The sequence below is a fragment of the Archocentrus centrarchus genome, chromosome 19, assembly GCF_007364275.1.
Source record: "Archocentrus centrarchus isolate MPI-CPG fArcCen1 chromosome 19, fArcCen1, whole genome shotgun sequence".
Lineage (NCBI taxonomy): Eukaryota > Metazoa > Chordata > Actinopteri > Cichliformes > Cichlidae > Archocentrus > Archocentrus centrarchus.
Genome location: NC_044364.1, coordinates 9864274 through 9886705, shown reverse-complemented (window position 1 = coordinate 9886705; position 22432 = coordinate 9864274). Strand labels below are relative to the sequence as shown.

Below are 22432 nucleotides of genomic sequence, written 5' to 3'. Positions count from 1 at the left end.
AAACACTCCTACTGTTGCAGCTCTTTGAGTGGTGACCATGCTTGAGACAACCAAAGCACAACCTTCCCACTTGAATGAATCTGACTCGGTCAGCAACGGGTTTTTCCATGAACCGTTTGCATGTATGCAAGCTATGCTCTGTCCTTTTACAGAAAATACATGCAGCTGTATTCTTTTCCTTGGAACTTGTGATTAGTGTCCTTGTTGCAAAGTTCGAATGTCTGAGGGTTTTGGTTTTTCCGTCTCACTTTGTTTCAGTGACTGCAGTGATGTAAGAGGATTACAAGCAATTTTCACTTCTCTTGTCAAGAACTTCACAAATTGACTGAACAAAGGAAACTGGTCAACCTCTTCTTCTATCTCAACAACGTGCCTGTTCCATCGTGCTGTTAACCAGTCGGGTAATTTTGCTAGAATCTTCCTGTTTTCATTACAATCATTCAAGATTTCCAGTGCTTTGATGTGGACCATAGCAGCCTCACAACTTCTGAGAAAGTCAACAAACTCTCTGAGTTCAAAGCTGTCTTTGGATCCTATCTTGGTCCATGCTTGGAGTTTGTCTCTGTATGCCTTCGCGATTGTAAATGGGTTTCCATATCTTTCTTCTAAAATCTCAAATGCAGCAACATAGGTTGTTTCCGTTCCGAGTAGGAAATATCCGTCGATTGCCTTCTTAGCTTGTCCACTTACATATCTGCGAAGGTAATAGATTTTCTCCTTGTCTCGAATGTTCTTCTGGTCAATCAGTGTCTCAAAGGAGAGTTTCCAGTCACTGTATTTCAGTGGATCCCCACTAAATATTGTAGGTTCAGGAACTGGAATTCTGTTGGCACTCAAAGCTCCTGTCAACACTTTAATGAGTTCTGCAGTACTGTCATTTGGAGAAGTGGCCACAACTTGAGGTACTGGAGACATACACTGGGCCGAGGGCCTGTGGAAGCACAACCCTTATTATCGACTACAATGCCCGGTCGTGTGTCATGTTCTTGGTCATACACCTGCATTCTTGCTTGCGCTGCGGTGAGATTCTTCACTGCCTCCAGATGCTGTATTCTCCTTCGCTTTTCCTCCAGTGTCCTTTGAAGCATTGCATGCTCTTCCTCCAGTTGAGCCTTAAATTTTGCTTCTTCTTCCTCTCTCTGTAGCCGACGTTTTACTGCTGCTGCTTCCTGTTCAGCTATCTTCCTCTTAAATTCAGCTTCAAGGCACTCAATTTCTACCTGTTCTCTTTCTTGATCTTGCAACACCTTCAGAACAGCCTGACTTGCAGCAATCTCTGCAGCAGCATCTTGTCTTTTCACTGAAGACCTGCTAGAATGTTCTGAAGTGCCTATCAAAATGGAAGTGACAGAACCAGAATTGTAGCTGCTTGAGTCAAAAACAGAGCCTGCTTCTGGCCAGCCTTGCTCTTCCTTCTCTGGAATCACCCCATGCAGTCTACTTGAAGCTCTGGACACAACAAAGTAGAAATTTCTACACACTGATCCACTCTTCGACGTGTGACTTGGTCTGGAGTGATGATTTTCCGAAGCTCATCATAAACACACTGGACATCTGCCGAAAGCCCTGTGACATCACCAATGATATCATTAAGTAGATCTGCAGACATGATGTCTGCTTGCAATAGGGTCTTCTTTGCAGATTTAACTTGTTTTCTCCACTTATCATATATGTAATTAAACCTCTGCTGAAGTGCTTTAATTTTCTCATCTTGCATTTCTCTGCCCTTTTCTGTCAAAGTTCTGGTCCTTTGACTCCTTCTTGGCTGCTGCATTTCTGCTTGCTGCACTTCCTCAGGCTGCGTTTCTTCTTGCTGCCCTTCCTCACCAGATGCTTGTTCATCTTTTGTTTGATCCTGTGAGGTAACACTGCCCCTAACCTGAATTGTAGGTGCACTTGATTCTGACATTTTACAACCCTGCTTAATCAACTCAAATAGGAACTGTTATGACCTTACACATATGTAGAAGATGCATGAACATAAATAGCGTGATTAAAATGTTATTACCTCACAAATGCACTTAATATATACGCTTCAAACACTTTGAAAATGGTTATCTGACATGGCAAATGGTCTTAACTTACTGTTTCTCAGACTGACCTTAAATACAGAAATTAAACAAGAAACATGTTACCCTTTAAGATGCCATCAGATCACAGTTACTATACACCAGAATAGTTGTCTGTTATAGTAAAGGCTTTAGCAATGATTGACAAAGAACTTGACTTATTATTGACCAAGTTTAACGAAAGTATCTTCAAACGAAAGTATCTTCAAACATTGCTCTTTAAACTATGTGACTTTATACAGTTCATTCTCTGCTTATCTGTCAGTCTTTCACGGCGCCGCTGCTCAGCAGGTCTGTAGAAGGATGTCGCGCATTCTTTAAGCTTGCCCCATCGTTACGTAATGGTCCCTCGCGCTGATGAACAGTCCGAGTTTTCACTATAATTCCCTTTAAGCACAGGCAGGCGCAAGTGGGTTTCCTTTACTGGTTTATTCGAAGATTTCTCTCCTAATCCAACCGTGAAAACTAAACACACAACATTAACAAAATAAAGACAATTAAAGTAAACGGCAACATGTAAATTAGGTTATCTAAATAAACAAATATATCGAATAAATACCTCGTTGGCTGCATGCTGCAAAAAAGGGAATTAGTTGACATTCTTCCCAGTCTTTCACGTAAGTGTCCGATTATGGTTCATTCACGTAGCTTAACTTTCTGCCGAGCGCATTGCTTGCTCACGCTCGCTTCTTGCTTCTCTTCATGCCTCCGCTCACTCACACATGCTAGCGGAACCGTCAAAGTGAGCTTGACCTTCAAAATAAAGGCACCATAACTTGAACTAAAGAACATAAATATAAAATGCCACTTACGTAATTGCCAATTGTGATTTAAACAAGCAAAATAAATTATCTAAATTATATTAACAATATCATTACAGCTACAGTTACAAAAGCGGTCCTACATATTTGTTTAATATGTGCACTGAAGGACATATCCTGGTCAAAAATGACTCCAAGATTTCTCACAGTGTTACTGGAAGCCAAAGTAATGCCATCCAGAGTAAGTATCTGGTTAGACACCATGTTTCTAAGATTTGTGGGGCCGAGAACAAGAATTTCAGTTTTATCTGAATTTAGAAGCAGGAAATTAGAGGTCATCCAGGCCTTAATATCTTTAAGACATTCCTGCAGTTTAACTAATTGATGTGTGTCATCTGGCTTCATTGATAGGTAAAGCTGAGTATCATCTGCATAACAATGAAAATTGATGCAGTGCTTTCTAATAATACTGCCTAAGGGAAGCATGTATAATGTAAATAAAATTGGTCCTAGCACAGAACCCTGTGGAACTCCATAATTAACCTTAGTGTGTGAAGAAGACTCCCCATTTACATGAACAAGAAGAATTTAATCTGGGAAACTGTTACTAGTGTTTATTGCAAAAGCCAAGTAGTTGAAGGACTGAATCAAAACAAAACCACCACAGTGCGGTGCGTCTTATGAAACAGAAAGTGTTGTCACTATTGTAACTCATCCCACGTAGGACTTTCTCTAAAGCAGTGTCTTGGCTTCGAGCTGTCAGCCTTCTGAATTTTTTGGTTTCAACTTCTTCTCCATCACCAGAATTAATACCTCACTCATCTGTCAAATAAAATTTTGTATTTTTTTGAGTAACAGCGACTGCAGGGTTCTCCAACCTTAGAATATAGAATGGGACTGATGCAAGCTCACTTGCTGGGACATGTTAATAGCCTGGCTGCAGCATTTTCTGTTACTTGGAGGCTCGAAACAAATGACACAAATGCATGGATAATTTTTTACAGTTCTGCCAAACAGACCACATGTCACAGTTTAGAAATGGTCCTTAAATGAGAAAACAGGAATGAGAAAATATTTTATATCGGAGTTAAAACCCAGAGAGGAATCAAATATTACAACAAGATTTTAAACAGTAGCTTTAGTGGGTGAACAAAAGGAGGTAAGAGCATGACTGAGTTTCAGGAGAAGCTATGATCATGGTGACAGTTTTGTTTGCATTTAAGACAAGGTAATTGCTAATTGCAAAGTAAGAGATCCAATCACTAATCCAGGTTAAACAGTGCACTAAGGTGGATAGCCTAGCCAGCTGGTGAGGCTTCATCAGAATAAAACTGATAAAGAAACATCAGAAAACAATTGAATGATGCAATCCAAAAGTAGAATGTAGAAAGAAAGAATGTAAAAAGAAAATAGCAATGGACCCAGGACTGAACCTTGTGGAACCCCTCAGGTTAGAGAGACAGTGTTAGTGGAGAGCCCACTCTAATGCAGTCTAATGCCAGTCTAATGCAGAGCCAGAAATACTAGCCAAAACCTTAAGTCTTTTAAGTAAAATCTTATGGTCAAATGCACTGAGTGATAAAGCAAGTAGCTCTGAAATGTAGTCAAAGTATCAAGTAAAAAGTAGCTTAATAAGTAGTGAATAATTTGTTCATTACATTATCTGTGAGGATTCTTTCATATCAGAAAGTTGTTTAATTAAAGAACCAGTTCTTCAGTAGCTACTTCCTCCAAGCTATCAACGTGTCTTTTAGACCCCATTCCTCCAAGACTGCTCAAAGAAGTCCTACCATTAATTAATTTTGGCTCTTCTGCTTAGGCCAATGATTTTAACCTTTTGTTTGGCTAAATGCAGGGCTGTAAAGAGGCACGCAGCTTGTCTATTAAATGTGAGTTTCAAACTGAATAGGCATATTTTAATAGCTGTTTTTTTAACTTAGGCTGATATTAAAAAGTGAATAATTTGTTCATTACATTATCTGTGAGGATTCTTTCATATCAGAAAGTTGTTTAATTAAAGAACCAGTTCTGTTGCCAGTCAACCTACATAAATGCATTTTTTAACCATTATTAAATGGTTTCGACCGATAAAATATATCAAACTTTGTACTTCTGTGCATTAAATTATTTTTCTGCTACTGAAATATTTAGCTTGCTAGTATATGAAGGAGTGTGAGGGCCACATTGAGGAAAAAAAATCATTTTATGCATTTTGAGAATAAAGACAAAATCGTCGAAGTCGTCATTTCAAGTCAAATAACGGCCACAGCTGCTATACTCTCTACAAAATGCCTTGGGTAGAAACAACTTGATCAGCTGTGTTATTGTGTCTTGTGGTTCTGTGGTCCCCTCTGTACTGTACGAAGGTGCAGCCATCCATGAATCTAACCTTATAAAACATATATATATGTAATTTATACATGCAATAATATAGGTGTACACAACACTATTTTTCCAAGAAACATTTGAAAAAGAATAAAGTAAAAGATCAAATGGCATTTTTTATGCTGTGCTCCGAGTATTCACAGATCTGTCAGGTTTCCGATATGTGTCCCCCCCAATAATAAACTCAGTGGCGGTCCTAGCCTGTTTGGCGCCCTGGGCGAGCATCCCCGCCGGCGCCCTCCCCCCAATAGCGATCGCCTCAGCAGCGCCTACCGCACTACTCCACTTGGGGGGTAATGAGCGCCCTCTGCCTGCTGTGTGGTGAATTCTGCCATGGTCTGACAGACAGTTTTTAACAGAAGCCCCCCCCCCCCCCCCCCCAATCACAGGCACACTCAGAATTTCTTTTAAATTTTTATTTGAAAAAATATGGAAGAAACTGAAATATTACACAGCTTCTGCTTACCTTTATCTTTTGCTTCTTTCTTTTCTTCTTCTTTTCTCTTTTCCTAAACTGCGTGCCTGATGGCTTTGACCTTTTCCTTTCCATCTGCCGTAATTCGTACTGAAGCGGAATAGGTTATCACCGCCACCCATCCCCAGGGTTGTCAGATCTGATTGACAGTAGCCAGCCCAACACAACGAAACCTCCATTGAAACTCATGTTAATAGCACCAGGTGTGATATATATTTAAATATACACAACTTTGGGTAAGTTGTTAAAGTTTTGGCTGCTTTTCACCATATTTGGTAGGTTCTTAGGAAGTTTTTAATTGTAAAATTATATATCTACATGATTTTATAATTATGTAGATATATCTATATAATTTTCCAGCCCAATGTGTTTACAAGCTGCCCAATCTGGCCATCTGGCAACACTGCGCCATTCACCAACATTTGTCTGAACCATCTAGATTCGTATTTGTGTTATTTTTTTCATCAGGATTCAGGTTCACACAAATACTGTGAATTAATGACCATATTTCCAGTATTATAAATGAAATGTGCTTTGTGTTCTATCAGTTTATTATTATCAGTTTATTAGTGCATCTAATTTTATTAGATGTACAGATTCATTCTATACGGAACCCAAGGGACATTGGGTATCTCCGCTGTCTGTCAGACCATGGCAGAAAGCTACATGCACCACACAGCAGGCAGAAGGCGCCCATTACCCCACAAGTGGAGTAGTGCGGTAGGCGCTGCTGCGGCGATCGCAATGCGTGGGGGGGAGGGGGGCGGTCATGCTGCCCTAGATGAAAAGCCGCCCTGGGCGGCTGCCCATATTTCCCATATCAGAAACCGCCACTGCCTTCAGACAAATCTGAACCAAGTTAGGACCTTCAACACACATACTGTAAGGCAGAATTTGCAGGACAAACTTTTTTTCCAGCAAAGGTACAAATACAAACTCACAATGAAAACTTTCTTGTAAACGTTCTTTGTATAAAAAGTAGTTACCGTTAGGCCTTTAGGGCTTTGGACATTAACACATATTTGGCCATTGAAGAATTTTCCATTTCTTTACCTTTCACAATACATATCAGTTAAGTACATTCTCGTGTTTAAAAGACTTTGGTAAGTTTTTTTTTTTTATTCAATTAAAAGTGATAAAGCAAGTAGCTCTGAAATGTAGTCAAAGTATCAAGTAAAAAGTAGCTTTTCTTACTTGACCAGCTATTTTGTGCAAAGCTAACAGAACCTCATTATTATTACTGCTAATAAAATATATTAAGCAGCTTAAATTCTAAATCTAATGCATGTTCACAAGCAGAGAAAAACAAAAGGAATTAAAAAAATAGCTCTATTTGCAATTGCCTACATTGTAGATGGGGTGCTGTGTGTCTGGTAAGGAGTAGATGCAGTACTGTCCCTTGAGCATCAGGGGGCACAGACTTTAGAATGGTTACTTAGCCTATTTCATGCAGGCACCAGGGGCACAGGTACAGAGAATTAGAATGAGGAGTAAGTCACAGTTTTTTTTTTTATATGACTTCACTTGCCTCCAGTGGTCTTTTTAGTGGTTGGATTGCCACTACATTTACTTTGCCTCAACACCTACACAGGAAAATGAGAAAAGTGATTGAAGCCGGGATTAATAGAGCACACAGAACTTCAAATAAAAGGGGTTCTTTATTCTCAAAAAGGGTGATTTTCTCTGGAGTGAAAAATAAAAGAAAACAGTTCAAGATATGGAGCAAAAATAGTCTCCTATACTGTGAATGGTCGTATAATACTAGTATAAAACTCCCGAGAAGTAACTGCTTCCACAAAATGGCGCATAGATCGCACTGTTAGCACTCAACAGAGTTGTTGCAACGCAACTAAAACACTAAAAAAAACAGTACATAACAAACGGCGGTGGCACTTCTAAAAGAAGACAAACAGAAAACCATGATGTCAGCAACATCATTTCAGCTTTGTACATAAAAATAATACAGTTCAGACATTAATTACCAAAGATCTGGATTCTTCACTCAAGTGGCCATAAAGTCGTCTTCTTCAACCAGTTTTGGCTCAAAACAAAATGTCCTCCTCTTCTGTTTTTCTCAGTTACCACGCCAGGGTACGTAACTAAGAGGTTTTTTCCAACTTCCCGTACTTTTTGACCTCTGTTACAATAGCACCACTTACTGACAAAAGCAAGAATTACAACCAGTACATGAAATAAAAGCAAAACGGGGTTTACAAAACATATTTTACAGGTACCCATTTTTCACCTGGTTACATTCTCCCCTGCTTAACCGTCAACGTCCTCGGTGACGAAGTAACTGCTTTTCACTTCTTTTAAAGCTTCTCTGAAAAACACAGAACCTAAGATGGCAATAATCTGTGAAACCATTGATGAGCTTAGTTCTGGTTCCAACACTGACCTGGGTTCGTGATGTGGATTTGTGTGTTTCCCTGCATTCACCCTTTTACTCCTGCGGGGAGCAGGTATGGGAGCCTGTCTAACACAAGGAGGAGACACTCGTACCTCACACAGTTGGTCAGTAGTGCATAGTTCAGTGTCAACATGGTCAGTCTCTACCTGTTCAATCATGGGAGGTTCACCTTCTGAAATCAGCTGAGAGTCCGCTTTCTTCTGAACACTCTCACCAACAGAACAGAGTTCTACATCTGCACACGGGGTCAGGTTAAAAGAAACCTCTTCAATGATTATATCCCCCTCATACTCATCACATGAGTCAGTGGTTGGTTCTGCAGTCTCCGTCTGGTTGGTCACAGTCTTTTCAATGTGTTTCTGCGTCAAATCTGGAGGATTAACACATGACCTAAGGTCAGCCCTATTTACTCTCTTAATAGATCCTCCCTCTACGGGTTGTACTGTGCAAGTCGTACCTACTATGTCTATAAGTTGGTAAACAACTGGACTCCATGCATCCTGAATTTTGTTACGACCAGCTGGTCTGTGTCTCAGGTAAACATACTCTCCAACTTCAACTGAAGGACAGTATACTCTGTGATCATGCTGAGCAATGCGTTTTGCTGCTTTCTGCTCTGCATATTCTTTTGCTTTTGCATGTGCCTCTTGGAGTCTTTGCTGGTGCACAGCAAGCCAATCCAGATTTTTATCCTTGTGACTGCCATTTGCGAGCAATGCATCAACAGGAAGATGTGGATCTACCCCATAGAGCAAGAAATAAGGGGAATATCCTGTAGTCGCGTGTGGAGTAACATTATATGCATAAATCAGCTCAGGTAAATGTTCAGGCCAATGTTTCTTTTTGTCAGGTGGAAGTGTGCGCAACAGTTCATGCAGCGTGCGGTTAAAACGCTCACACTGTGCATTTCCTGTCGGATGATGGGGCGTTGTACGTGTTTTTTTCACACCATACATTTTACAAAGCTCAGCGATAACTTCTGATTCAAAGTTACGGCCCTGATCTGAATGGAGACGTTCAGGTACACCGTACTTCATAAACCACTCCTTTAAGAGGACTTTGGCTGTGGTCTCTGCTTTTTGGTCACGTGTGGGAAACGCCTGAGTAAACTTGGTAAACACATCAGTGATGACTAAAACGTTCTCACGACCGTCTGAAGCTGGTTCAAGGAGAGTAAAATCTACTGCCACAACTTCTAAAGGTCGTGTTGCCAAAAAGGATTTCATTGGAGGGTGAATCTTTGGATTGGGCATTTTTGTGAGAACACAACGCTGACAATTTTTGACCCAGTGTTCAACGTCTTTGTGCATCCCTACCCAAAATGCTCTCTGTCTCAACAACTGTAATGTCCTCTCTATCCCCTGATGTCCCATAGAGTCATGGACACTCTTCATAACAGCAGTTTGTAAACAACCTGGAACAAGCAACTGAAAGCACTCCCCAAAATGATCATCATTCACCACTCGATACACCAATCCATCACGCATCTTAATGTGTTTCCATTGTTTCAACAATGACTTGACTGCGACAGAAAGGTTCTTCCTTTCTTGTGAACTTGGTGGGCTGTCTCAATCCAAAAACTGTTTTAGAACACTAATCACTGGGTCTTGACATTGAAATGTTTGCAGCTCTTCCTTGGAATAGCCTGGAAGAGTTGGTGTAGCCTCTTTAGCATGTGACTCACACTTTCCATTTTCCACAGCCCTGATCTGGTTCAGCTGACAGCATTTGAGCCCAGCTGTAACAAGTTCTGGCTCAAGAGCAGTGCCTTTACAAATCACATTGCAAATTGCAATACAATCATCAAATTCCTGATCATCAGTTGGTTCTGGCTCCCCTGCTAATGGGTGTCGTGACAGTGCATCAGCTGCTGGGTTGCACCGACCTGGCCGGTACTGCACGTCAAAGTCGAAAGCAGCTAACTTCGCTACCCATCTCTGCTCAATAGCTCCAAGTTTTGCACTTTTTAGATGACACAAGGGATTATTGTCTGATATAACAGTGAATTTAGAGCCCAGCAAGTAACACCGAAACTTTTCCACTATTGCCCATTTAAGTGCAAGCAGCTCAAGTTTCATACTGCTGTAGTTTTTATCATTTCGCTCTGCATTTCTTAGCCGTCTACTTGCATATGCAATGACCCGTTTTTTGTCACCTTGCTGCTGACACAAGACAGCTCCTAAACCCTGACCACTAGCGTCAGTCTCCAAAATGAAGGGACAAGTGAAATCTGCATAACCGAGAACAGGTGCAGTCACAAGCTTTTCTTTCAATGTATCAAATGCGATCTGACTGTTGGTATCCCACAATGCATTTAGTTTTTGACTAGCTTTGGCTGTACTGGCAGCTCCTCGACATTGATTCACAAGGTCATGCAGTGGGGCTGCGATCTTTGAAAAGCCCTCAACATACCTTCTGTAGTAGCTACATAGGCCTAGGAATGATTGGAGCTCCTTAACGGTGCCAGGCACCGGCCACTCCTTGACTGCTGCTACCTTGGAGGGATCAGTTGCAATACCCTCGGCAGAAATCTGGTGTCCAAGGAATTTTACTTCCTCCTGCAAAAAGTGACATTTTTTCCACTTCACCTTCAATCCTGTGTCTCTCAAACGTCTAAGAACTATGTCCAGCCGTTCCAAATGGGACTCAAAGCTTGGCGAGTACACCAAAATGTCATCGAGATAGACTAACATGATGTCAAATATCAAATCGCTCATAGTCGCTTGCATCAACCTTTGAAATGTCGCAGGCCCATTACAGACCCCCATGGGCATGCGCACATACTCAAACAGCCCAAAAGGCGTGGTGAAAGCAGTCTTATGTCTGTCTCGATCATCCATCGCCACTTGGTGATACCCACTGGCAAGGTCAACTGTGGAGAAGTATTTGGCACCTTTTAAGGCGTCAAAACTCTCATCGATTCGAGGCAATGGGAATGCGTCTTTCTTGGTTTTGAGATTCAGTTTTCGATAGTCGACACACAAGCGTATACTGCCGTCACTTTTGCGGACTACCACAACTGGCGAGGCATAAGCGCTTTCACTTTCCTGTATGATTCCTTTTTTCAAAAGTTTAGAGATATGTTCTTGTACTTCCTGGTATTGGTTAGGAGGTATACGTCGATATGGTTGGGTGACAGGTACGTCATCAACCAGCTTGATCTCATGTTTCACCTTATCTGTGTGTCCCAGATTTTCATCATCATCTGCAAAAACATCAAGGTAACGGGAAAGCAATGCACAGAGAGCGACACGCTCTTCCTCAGTGCCTCCTATGTCAAGTTTTTCCAAAATGGTTTGCATCTTACTGTCAGTTTGTTCTGTGTGGGAATCAACTGAAACCTGTTCAACATCAGCAGAGATGCGCTGAAACGTAACTTGGCATGTCTGCTCACTCTCAACAGGATCAACCTCTGAGATCACGCCTAGCCGTGTTCTGGGGCCCAACCACACGTCCTCAGCGGAGAAATTAACAACCTGGAGAGGAAGAATATGGCTGGTGCTCATGACAAGTGTTGGAATAACTGCTAAACCGGGTGGTAGTGGAGTGGTCACTGGTTCAATGATCAACTGAGAGGCTGTATCTGAGGTTTTAGTGTGACCTTTTACAAATACAGTGGACACAGAGGATGCAGGGATACGTACTTTGTTTCTGCCTGCAACCCGAGCTGTCGCTTTTCTCTCAATACAACAGACCTGTATCTGTTGGAAAGCTGTCCTCCACCCAGAGTCTAAGAATCCACCCAAAGTGTTGTCAAACTCTGCTGTCACCAGTTGTCTGCGTCTGTGAATGACATTCATACCAATTATGCATTCTTCAGAAACAATCGGATTCACTGAAGGTTTCAGAACCAAGAAACCACAGTTTGGGATCTTTAAACTCATCGTCTCAACTTCCAGTTCAATATATCCCTGGCAAGGGATGTCAAGTCCATTCGCAGCAGTTATTTTGAGCCAACTATTAGTAGCTAGCATGCTCTCATCACCACCAATATATTTTCTGAAAAACTCATCTGTTATTGTACTGACTTGGCTGCCAGTGTCCAGTAAACAATGAGCTGATCTGCCATTAAGTTTTAGATCGACCACTGGACATTTTCCAATAGCACGCTCAAGGATTTGTTCACGTGTGATCTCCAGTTCAGGTGAGTCTATGACATGACCCTGCATTACCCGACTCACTGCAACCAGGGTTTCTCGTTTCCCAACTGACTGGAAACAGAGGAATCATCAGAATTTTTGTGTTTTTTCTGGGGGCATTGTTTGGCAACATGACCAGCAGTTTGGCATTTAAAGCATATCGGCTTACCGTCTGGGGTAAATCTTGGACCAGTTCTGGTCTTATTTGGTGTCTGGCTACTAGGGTTTTTGCTCTGAGTAGTCAACTCTTTCACAGCTTTACTGAGTTCAGTTATCACTTTTCCTTGCTCAGCAAGCACTTTTAGAACGTCATCTAGTCTAGTCCCATTAGTGACTTGGTCTTGTTCTTTGGGAGTTTCCAACACATTCTCTAGATACCTTTGATTTCCTGTCTCTTTAACTGCACAGCACTGTGCTTCGGCTGTAACATTACTGCACGTCTTCCCTTTACTCCTAAACACTTTTGTGCCAGGGACTTGGTCTTCTAAGGACCACAAGTAAGCTTCCTCACGCACCTCTATAAAAGATGATGCAGGTTTTCCTCTTACATACTTTCGCAGTTCTCGTCTTAATGACAGGTCTCTGACGCCCTCAATGAACTGATCTCTCAACACTGTTGTCTCATTACCCACGGAATTAGGATGCTGTTTCCGTACAAAACTAAAGGCCTGAGATAATGAATGTGAAAATTCACGTATGTCTTCCCCCTCTTTTTGTTTACAGTTGTAAAAGTTTTGTAAAAGTTGGGAAACACTACGTTTATCTCCAAAAGCTTCTTTCAGGTAAACAAACAGGTCTTTCACAACATCACTGTCGGCTTTGCGTAAGCGCACCTCATCCAGAGCTGAGCCTCTTAATAGTGACAGCACAAAATCGAACTGTTCAGGGGCAGACCAGTTTCTAGCAGAAATGACCCTTTCTACTTCCTCAATAAACTCATCCACACTCCTCCCATCTTTGTCAATGTCACCACTAAATGGTGAAATGTGCCTTTCTCTCGGTACATAGACATAAGATCTGGTTGGCTCAGTATTTAGTGATGATATGACGGCCATGACTTCTTGTTGTTTTCTAGCTAACTCACTTAGTTGTTGTAACACCCCAGCTTGTTCAATGTCATCATTTAGTTCATTATCCTGTCCATCACCCTGTTCCTGTTCATTATTATTCAATGCTAACTGTTGCTCATCCATCTCAACATTTTCGTCATGGTCAGACATGTTCTGATTATTACTCAGTTCACTTGAGAGTCAATAGAAATTTGTTCAGGAAAGGATAAATTGGTTTAATTCCTGAGTCCACCGGAAGCTCCTGGGCTGCTCCAAGACCGCTGCTGGGCAATGCTCTCTCCCCCGCCTGGAACGCGCTCTGCTCTGACGATCACCTCGGCTGAAATCCCTCACAGCCATACCAGCACAGACTCTCCAGCACCGTCCTCCACTGATCTCCAAACAGATGCCGCCACACAGACTCGCCACCCAGGTCCAATCAGGTTTAGGCCACTTCTTCACCACCGCCGAAAAAAAACACTAATGCTGCGCGCCATACAGGTACTCTAACAGAGAAAAAAAAGAGAGACCCCACTCCTGGTACCAATATTTGAAGCCGGGATTAATAGAGCACACAGAACTTCAAATAAAAGGGGTTCTTTATTCTCAAAAAGGGTGATTTTCTCTGGAGTGAAAAATAAAAGAAAACAGTTCAAAATATGGAGCAAAAATAGTCTCCTATACTGTGAATGGTCGTATAATACTAGTATAAAACTCCCGAGAAGTAACTGCTTCCACAAAATGGCGCATAGATCGCACTGTTAGCACTCAACAGAGTTGTTGCAACGCAACTAAAACACTAAAAAAAACAGTACATAACAAACGGCGGTGGCACTTCTAAAAGAAGACAAACAGAAAACCATGATGTCAGCAACATCATTTCAGCTTTGTACATAAAAATAATACAGTTCAGACATTAATTACCAAAGATCTGGATTCTTCACTCAAGTGGCCATAAAGTCGTCTTCTTCAACCAGTTTTGGCTCAAAACAAAATGTCCTCCTCTTCTGTTTTTCTCAGTTACCACGCCAGGGTACGTAACTAAGAGGTTTTTTCCAACTTCCCGTACTTTTTGACCTCTGTTACAATAGCACCACTTACTGACAAAAGCAAGAATTACAACCAGTACATGAAATAAAAGCAAAACGGGGTTTACAAAACATATTTTACAGGTACCCATTTTTCACCTGGTTACATGATATTTAGATGTGTGAACACTATGACTGGCTACTGGGGTGCAGTGTGGGGAAAAAAAAATCTCTTAGAAATAGGTCACAGTAATTTCTTTGTCATGGTCCCTGGGTCATCGATCCAGAGTTTTGACTTTTTGTGTGTTTATGATTTATTTTGGTTTTGAGAAGAGATTGTGTTCTAGCTCTGCAGTGGGTAGAGTCTTTTATTAATTATATTATTTCATATTCACTGGTGCTTTTTGAGTTTGTGCCTTTAGTTTCTTTCTTGCTTATAGATAGCTTGAGGTTTATTAGTTCCCTGTTATGATTCCATTCTATTCTTCCAGTCTTGTATAAACATGGAAGTGCTTGTATGAATGTGAGTGCATGGGTAAATGTAAACATGATGTGTAAGCGCTTTGAGTGCTCTGACTGAGTAGAAAAGCGCTATATAAGAGCTAGTCCATTTACCATTTACCATTTGTCTCTGTATTTGTTATGTCAAGTTTTCAATGTTTGAGTCCTTATCTTGGTGTTAATGCTTTTCTGTTTTATTTTGGGAACCTTTGTTTCTTGTGTTCAGTTTAACTTTCTCCAGTCTTGTTTCCCTGATGAGTTTCAGCTGTGTTCCCAGGTGTTTCCTCTCTGCCCCAGTTGCCCCTCTCTGTATTTATAATTGTTGTATTCCCCTTTGTCTTCATCACAGCATCTGTTTTCATTGCTCCAGTGTCTCACCCTAAACTGCTACATTACTGTGTGTCTCAGATGTTTAGTGGCCCCTCTGCCTCCTTTAGCAGCAATGGTACTTTCAATAAATGTAGCCTGTTTGTAGCTTTGGAGGCCAGACTGAGTGAATTGGAGACCTGGCTCCACAGCCTGTAAAATCCTGAAGCTAACCAGGCCCCTGGAGCTGATACGGACCAAGGTAGCTGATCATTTCTTAATGACATTTAAATTTACTTTAATGGATTACACAACAGTAGGGAGTCAATTTTATCACAACAGAAGTCTTTCTGAAAGGGCTGTACTAGTTCAATTCCTCCATTATTACTGTATGCTCTTCAATGGCATAGTCAGTAGTTTCACATCCTCACTGCATAACACTCTAGATACTGTGGCTCATGTGTGTTGAAGCTCAGTTAGCTCTATTTTTAAGTCTAGATTTAGTAATATTGAAGATCATCTGATTAGCAGACAGGAGTATGAACATGAATAAGGTCAGACAAATACAGTGGTGCCAGCCCATATAAAATCTTAAAAACAATCAATAAAATTTTAAAATGAATCCTAAAATTGACAGGATGCCAATGAAGCGATGCTAAACCTGGAGTAAAATGCTCACGGTTTCTCATCCCTGTTAAAAGTCGAGCAGCAACATTTTGGACCAGTTGAAGCTGACGAAGTGACGACTGTGGTAAACTTGCATACAAAGAATTACAGTAATCCAGTCTTGTCATAATAAGAGCAGTTTTAACTGGTATAACTCACAAATGCACTGCTTGAGGCAGATAACCTGTAATCTGGAGAGGAAATGGCATCTCACTAATTTAGAAGATCTTCACTTAGCCTGGAAAAAGTTTATTGCTCAATTTAAAAAAAGGTCCTCTGTGAATCTAGGATATCTTACTATTCATCACTGATTGAAGAAAACAAGAACAACCCCGTGTTTCTTTTCAGTACTGTAGCCGGGCTGACAAAGAGCCAGAGCTCTGTTCAGCTGAGTATTCCTTTAACTTTAACTACTAATGACTTTGGTTAAAATTTTATTTTTGAAGAAATTCACATTCATAACCATCTCACAGATGTATCTTTGTGTAGAGCTACTTTCAGTTCTGCTAATATTTATTTAGACTCTTTCTGAGTTAACTTCAGTAGCTACTTCCTCCAAGCTATCAACGTGTCTTTTAGACCCCATTCCTCCAAGACTGCTCAAAGAAGTCCTACCATTAATTAATGCTTCAATCTTATATACGATCAATCTGTCTTTATTAATTGGCTACTCTTTGAATGAGGTAAAACAGTCTGTCGGGAACGTTACCATGAATATGGCTTGTTTGGCTGTTTACTTTCATACATAGGATAAAGTTTACTTACTGGACAAGAAGTCAATTTGCAATGAATTTCAAATGAGAGGCAGAAAAATCATTTTGGCTCTTCTGCTTAGGCCAATGTTTTTAACCTTTTGCTTTGGCTAAATGCAGGGCTGTAAAGAGGTACGCAGCTTGTCTATTAAATGTGAGAGCTATCACTTTTATTTATTTCTTTTGGTTATTATTATTTTTATTGATATTTATTTTGGTTTATTAGATTAGAGTTTCAAACTGAATAGGTATATTTTAATAGCTGTTTTTTTTTAACTTAGGCTGATATTGAAAAGTGAATCATTTGTTCATTACATTATCTGTGAGGATTCTTTCATATCAGAAAGTTGTTTAATTAAAGAACCAGTTCTGTTGCCAGTCAACCTACATAAATGCATTTTTTTACCATTATTAAATGTTTTCAACCAATAAAACATATCAAACTTTGCACTTCTGTGCATTACATTATTTTTCTGCTACTGAAATATTTAGCTTGCTAGTATATGAAGGAGTGTGAGGGCCACATTGAGAAAAAAAATCATTTTATGCATTTTGAGAATAAAGACAAAATCGTCGAAGTTGTCATTTCAAGTCAAATAACGGCCACAGCTGCTATACTCTCGACAAAATGCCTTGGGAAGAAACAACTTGATCAGCTGTGTTATTGTGTCTTGTGGTTCTACATGTCCCCTCTGTACTGTACAAAGGTGCAGCCATCCATGAATCTAACCTTTGCCAGTTTGTGTGGTTTTTTCCCTCTGAGCAGATGCAGCTTTCTGCACTCTCTCTTTAACGTCCTCATACTTATCACTACATCGTGTTTATGTACTAAAAGAGAAATCATTTCCTTGTTACTAAAACCAATTCTAAAGCATAGTTTCACTAACTCATAATACAAGACATTCTGGAGGGTATAACAGATGGCAGTTGTTTGACTTGAAACAACTTTAATCTGTTTCAACTTTTTTCTCAAAATTTTAAATTTCTTTTCAAAATGCACAATTTTTTTTCTCAATGTGGCCCTAATACTCCTTTGTACTAGTACCAGTGCGGCCAGCTGTTAAAGTAAGCCTGGAATGACATGGTCATTATGCTTCATAAAAGACTCAAGCCATTTTGTTTGGTGGTTTGTCCACGTCTTATGATTATAAAACATATACATATGTAAATTATACATGCAATAATATAGGTGTACACAACACTATTGTTCCAAGAAACATTTGAAAAAGAAGAAAGTAAAAGATCAAATGGCATTTTTTATGCTGTGCTCCGAGTATTCACAGATCTGTCAGGTTTATGATATGTGTCCCCCCCAATAATAAACTCCTTCCTACGCCCTTGCCTGCTGCTGTCTCAGGCTCCCAAACACTCAGAGCCGTTCAGAGGGGGGCGGGGGGGAGCGCAGTGGCATGACGCTGTGTTGCGCCTTCAAAATAAAAGCACGCGAATTAAAAATTTTTCTCCATGCTGTAATTTTTGGGTGGGACAAATGCGCCTGTCTCCAATATTGGGGGGGGACATGTCGCCCCCATCCCCCCCGGCTCCAACGCCTATGCTAACAATACTTGCAAAAATAAATTTGTGTGGGAAAAACAAAACTAACAAAGCATGTTACACAAACCAACAATTTTGTTGTGTTGTGATTGCGTGGGTGTTGGTGTCTGTGTCATGGAATGTACTTACCAATCAGGGCAGAACGCTGCAGCTCCACCCATCAGAAGCTAGAGGCGGGTAGAGAAAGCCCCAGGAAACCCAGGCCACCAGCAGCCCACCAAGAACCAGGAAGACCTGCGGCCACTCATTCCAAAGACAACCGCACACCCACCCCAGCAGACGGAAGAGGGAGGTTCCAGACGGAGCACCCCCAGTTGAGGAGCAAGGGCTCCAGAGAACCTGAGGCGATGAGAAACCAGCCCCTAGCGGCCAGCACCCTGCACAGGCCGGCGGCAGGGCACCTGAGGACCGCCCGACCCCCCACAGAGCTCCCCCCACGCCGAAGAAGCCAATGCAGCCCCGCACCACACCCCCCAGGGGAGCAGGTCAACACCCACGTCTGGCACCTTGTTGAATCTGTGCAATGAATAACAGTTTTGAAGGCAAACGGGAGTCCAAGCAGATGGAACCAAGGTATAATTAATAAAGCATACAGTCAGTGTATATACCAGTGGTTCCCAAAGTAAAGAGTGCTGTGGCCCACTTAAAAAGCAGAAAATCCAAACATGGCCGCATGTTCTTAGGCACATAGAGGAGTATATCACTGTGGACTAAGGGAGGGAGGTGAAAGAGCAAGATTACTTCTATTGCTTATTTATTTGTGAACTATTGATTTTACATAGGGGGGTTGGGGGTGGGGAGTCTTTTTATTCAGTTATTTTATTTTTTTTATTTATTTTTATTTACATATATATATTTTTTCATTTATTTAAACTTTCATTTACTTTTAATTATACATTTTTGTGATATATGCATAAGGATATGTATGTAGGTGTGTGTAGGCAGGTGCATTGTATGGAGCCTTATGCATACGTGCGCGTGTGTGTGTGTGTGTGTGTGTATCCCTGCATCGTTTCTCTCAAGTTTACAACATTTTCCATGTTTCTTATGTCTCATTTATGTTCAATAATCCTTTTCATGACACGGGGGTGGGGGGTAACTAGTGCCTTATTTGCTTGGTTTTTCAGTTTACTTGCATATGGTTGCTTTCGAGTGCCATGATGACTAGTTACAATATGTTGAGTTCTGCATATTATCTTTTCATTGTTTTTTGTTTTTTTTTCCTTTCCAGAAAATTCCATGGATGGTTGGATAAATTGGGTTTAAACAGCAAATTAATTTTGAAGATTTTAAAACCGAGTTAACAGAGGAGATGTCTTGGTCCTGGGTCTGAAGTGCAGTGTTCAATAAACTTCTGAAAAATAACTGTTTTCATTCTTTCTAGTGATGCTCAAATGAAGCAATAAAGCAGTATTGAACCACTTTGCCAATTGTATTGAACATGAGTTCATTCAGTCAAAGGTTCATTTCAGTGACATCTAGTGGTGAAATAGTAGACCACAAACACTGTCAATATACAGTATGTTCAGCTGCTTCAATAGACATATGTTGACTAGTATCTGGGATTGAGAGAGGGTGTTCTTTAGGAAACAAAGTAGGTGCAGGGAAGGTGGGATGTGCTTGTATAACTCAGGCAGTTATAAATTTGGGGATGGGAATTCAGAGGTTTTTATTTAGGAAGAAGAGTTTTCCCACTGATTTTGGACTCAGGCGAATTCTTTTTTTGCTGACAACTTCTCCAGCTTTTGAAATGTCATGTTTGAGGCGCACGTGTTATGACCGAATATCATGATATCAGGTTCTATTTACAAATAAAGATGGATGAATGTGCGTGTTGTGTTATTGAGCAGAATACTGGGAAAACATGGCATTAACTGGGTGTGCTTGTGTAACTACCGCTTTTGCGTTAATCTTGATACGACAGCGTCCGTCATCACGTTCAAAGGACGAGCCAGCAAAGGTTGTCCTGAATTCATAACTCAGCAGTAACTGTTGGACATAACAACGCTAATGCTGTACGAATATGAATCTGGCTGACTGTCTCGCTCTCGCTCCTTCACTCCAGTCAAGTGATTCATCCCGAGAACGACTTCGGACGTCATATGTCACGTGATTTTTTTTTTCCTCGCCCAGAAGCAAGCTTCGAAGCAGTGGTTCTAGTTGGAAGTCCAGGTTTCGAAGTACGTATCGAAGCTTCGGTTTCACACTCTCATCACTACTTCTTTCACCTCCACACACGCCACACGGTCTGCTACCACGCATCGTGACAGGAGAGGTTTTGTTCAATTTGCACAGTGCGAGAAGATATGTGCAAGTTGCACACATCTAAGCCAGATGCTGAGCTGTGATGAGTTTGAACCATGAAGCCTTCCGCCACTTGGCTATGCCTAAAAATTCTGTCCATAAAAATTATGAACAGAATCGGTGACAAAGTACAGCCACGGCGGTGTCCAGTACCCACGGGAAACAAGTCTGACTTCTTACGGACGAGGTTTTATTTTGAAATTTATTAATTATTATTCACAATTACACTGATTTCATCTTGTTGCTCAGAAAGTAATAAACTATTTAGCCTGTTTACTTGTGTTACTATTGTTTATTTTAAAAAAGATGGTTGAATAACTGGATAAAATGTGAACAATACCACCGCAGTCTAGTGTGTCTTATAACTCAGACAGTGCGTCAGTATCATAACTCCTCCTATACAAGAGTTCATCTACACGCCTTAGACTGAGCAGCTACAATATGATTTCTGCTTTTTTTGGTTTCAGCTTCTTCTCTGATAGTATCAGCAGAAGTAATTTCTCGCTCATCTGTCGTTTATGGTCTTCATGGGAGCAACACAATGGACTGGATAATTCATGCTACACTATTCTTCTCAGGTAAAACACGTTTGTGCCTTCTGATTTTGTCTTTCATTCTCTAAACAACGTCTGCAAACAGTAGAAATATGACTGGCATTTTAATTTAAAGTTGTGTTCCTACTACATACACACAGCAAAATTCTTCACTCAAAAACATTTCTTTTAGTATTAAAAACCAGCATTGATTACAGATTAGTAAGTGATATCATTTAGAAACATTTTTGTAATGGCCATTTCCTCTGTGAATGACACTACCCTCTAAAATGTGTGATCAGCTCAGTCAGCTCCTGACTGTAAAAATAACTTTATTACTAAAAATTATTTTTGATTATTTTTCAACTGTAGACGTGCACAGAGTAAAAGAATATTTAATAAATACTGACACGAAATAGGACAGCGTGGTGGTTAGCACCACTGTCTCACAGTTAGAATACCATCTGGAAGGTCTGGGTTTGATTCCACCTTGGCCCAGGCCTCTCTCTCTCTCTCTCTGTGGAGTTTGTATGTTCTCCTCGTGTCTGCGTGGGTTTCCTCCCACAGTTTAAAGACATACACTTACTGGGGTTAGGTTAATTGGCCACTCTAAATTGCCCATGAGTGTGGATGGTTGTCTGTCTCTCTGTGTTGGCCCTGCAAAAGGCTGGCGACCTGGACAGGGACAGGGTGTACCCTGCGTCTTGCTCCATGTCAGCTGGGATAGGCTAGGAAATCTATGATAGACTCTTTTCTTTAACTCTTGTTGAAGCCATGACTAGCAAAAGAAGTCGGACATGTGCCGATGCTAATGTTGATGAATAATGTTAGACAAATTTAGATTTCTGGAACCTATGAAATCATGAAGCTGTCATTGTTGAACACTGTGACATGCAGAAAAACACTGGACACAAGCAAAAGTTAGCACAGTAGAATGTCATGTTGACGGTTCTTAGCATGCCCAAAAAAGGAAAGCTTCGTTTGCGTAACAAAAATAGATTCAGGCGGAGCCTTGTATTGAACAAAGACTTTACTATGTATGGTTGCAGCGGTACAAGATTTTCACTGTACAGTAATAATATCAGAAAACATTTCAGTTTCCACATTGAAATTTTAAGTGAATAATCTCTCTGAGCCACAATGTTCAGAACTTTAAAATGTCTGACGTTGATGCTCTCTAGTCGTAATGAAAGAGACACTATGAAAAAGTAACATGTAGACTGTATACAGTTTTTTTTCTTTTTTTTACATGTGATCATATTTAGAGGTGCTATAACCACATCATCATCCTTTACAGTGGCTTTAAATGACACTTCTTTATAAGAATAATGATGTTTGTTCTTTAATTCTCAGCACTAAATGCTGCACTTTGTTTCAATATTGATCCTGTGGCCTGGAAGACTCTGAGGAGCTCTGCTGCTGGTTTTGGTTACCAGGTGGTTCAAAGACGGTCAGAGTAAGTCAGGACGTGCTTTGCTATGTTTAGAGCAGGTTTGCAGC

At 40.7% G+C, this 22432-nt stretch overlaps 1 protein-coding gene across 3 annotated transcripts in view; it reads left to right on the top strand.

Annotated features, from left to right (window-relative positions):
* Positions 1-22432, top strand: part of LOC115798177 (integrin alpha-M-like) — a 65891-nt gene that overhangs the window by 22018 nt on the left and 21441 nt on the right. The window contains exons 1-3 of one of the 3 annotated variants that reach the window (XM_030754926.1): positions 20167-20275; positions 20867-20977; positions 22286-22388. The exons of 1 other annotated variant lie outside the window; for it this stretch is intronic. In XM_030754926.1, coding sequence (XP_030610786.1) covers positions 20941-20977; positions 22286-22388 — 140 coding nt within the window. In that variant the 5' untranslated portion in view covers positions 20167-20275; positions 20867-20940. Of the gene's footprint in view, positions 1-20166; positions 20276-20496; positions 20587-20866; positions 20978-22285; positions 22389-22432 lie in introns of those variants that run through there. One more of the 3 variants, XM_030754927.1, reaches the window with a different exon arrangement.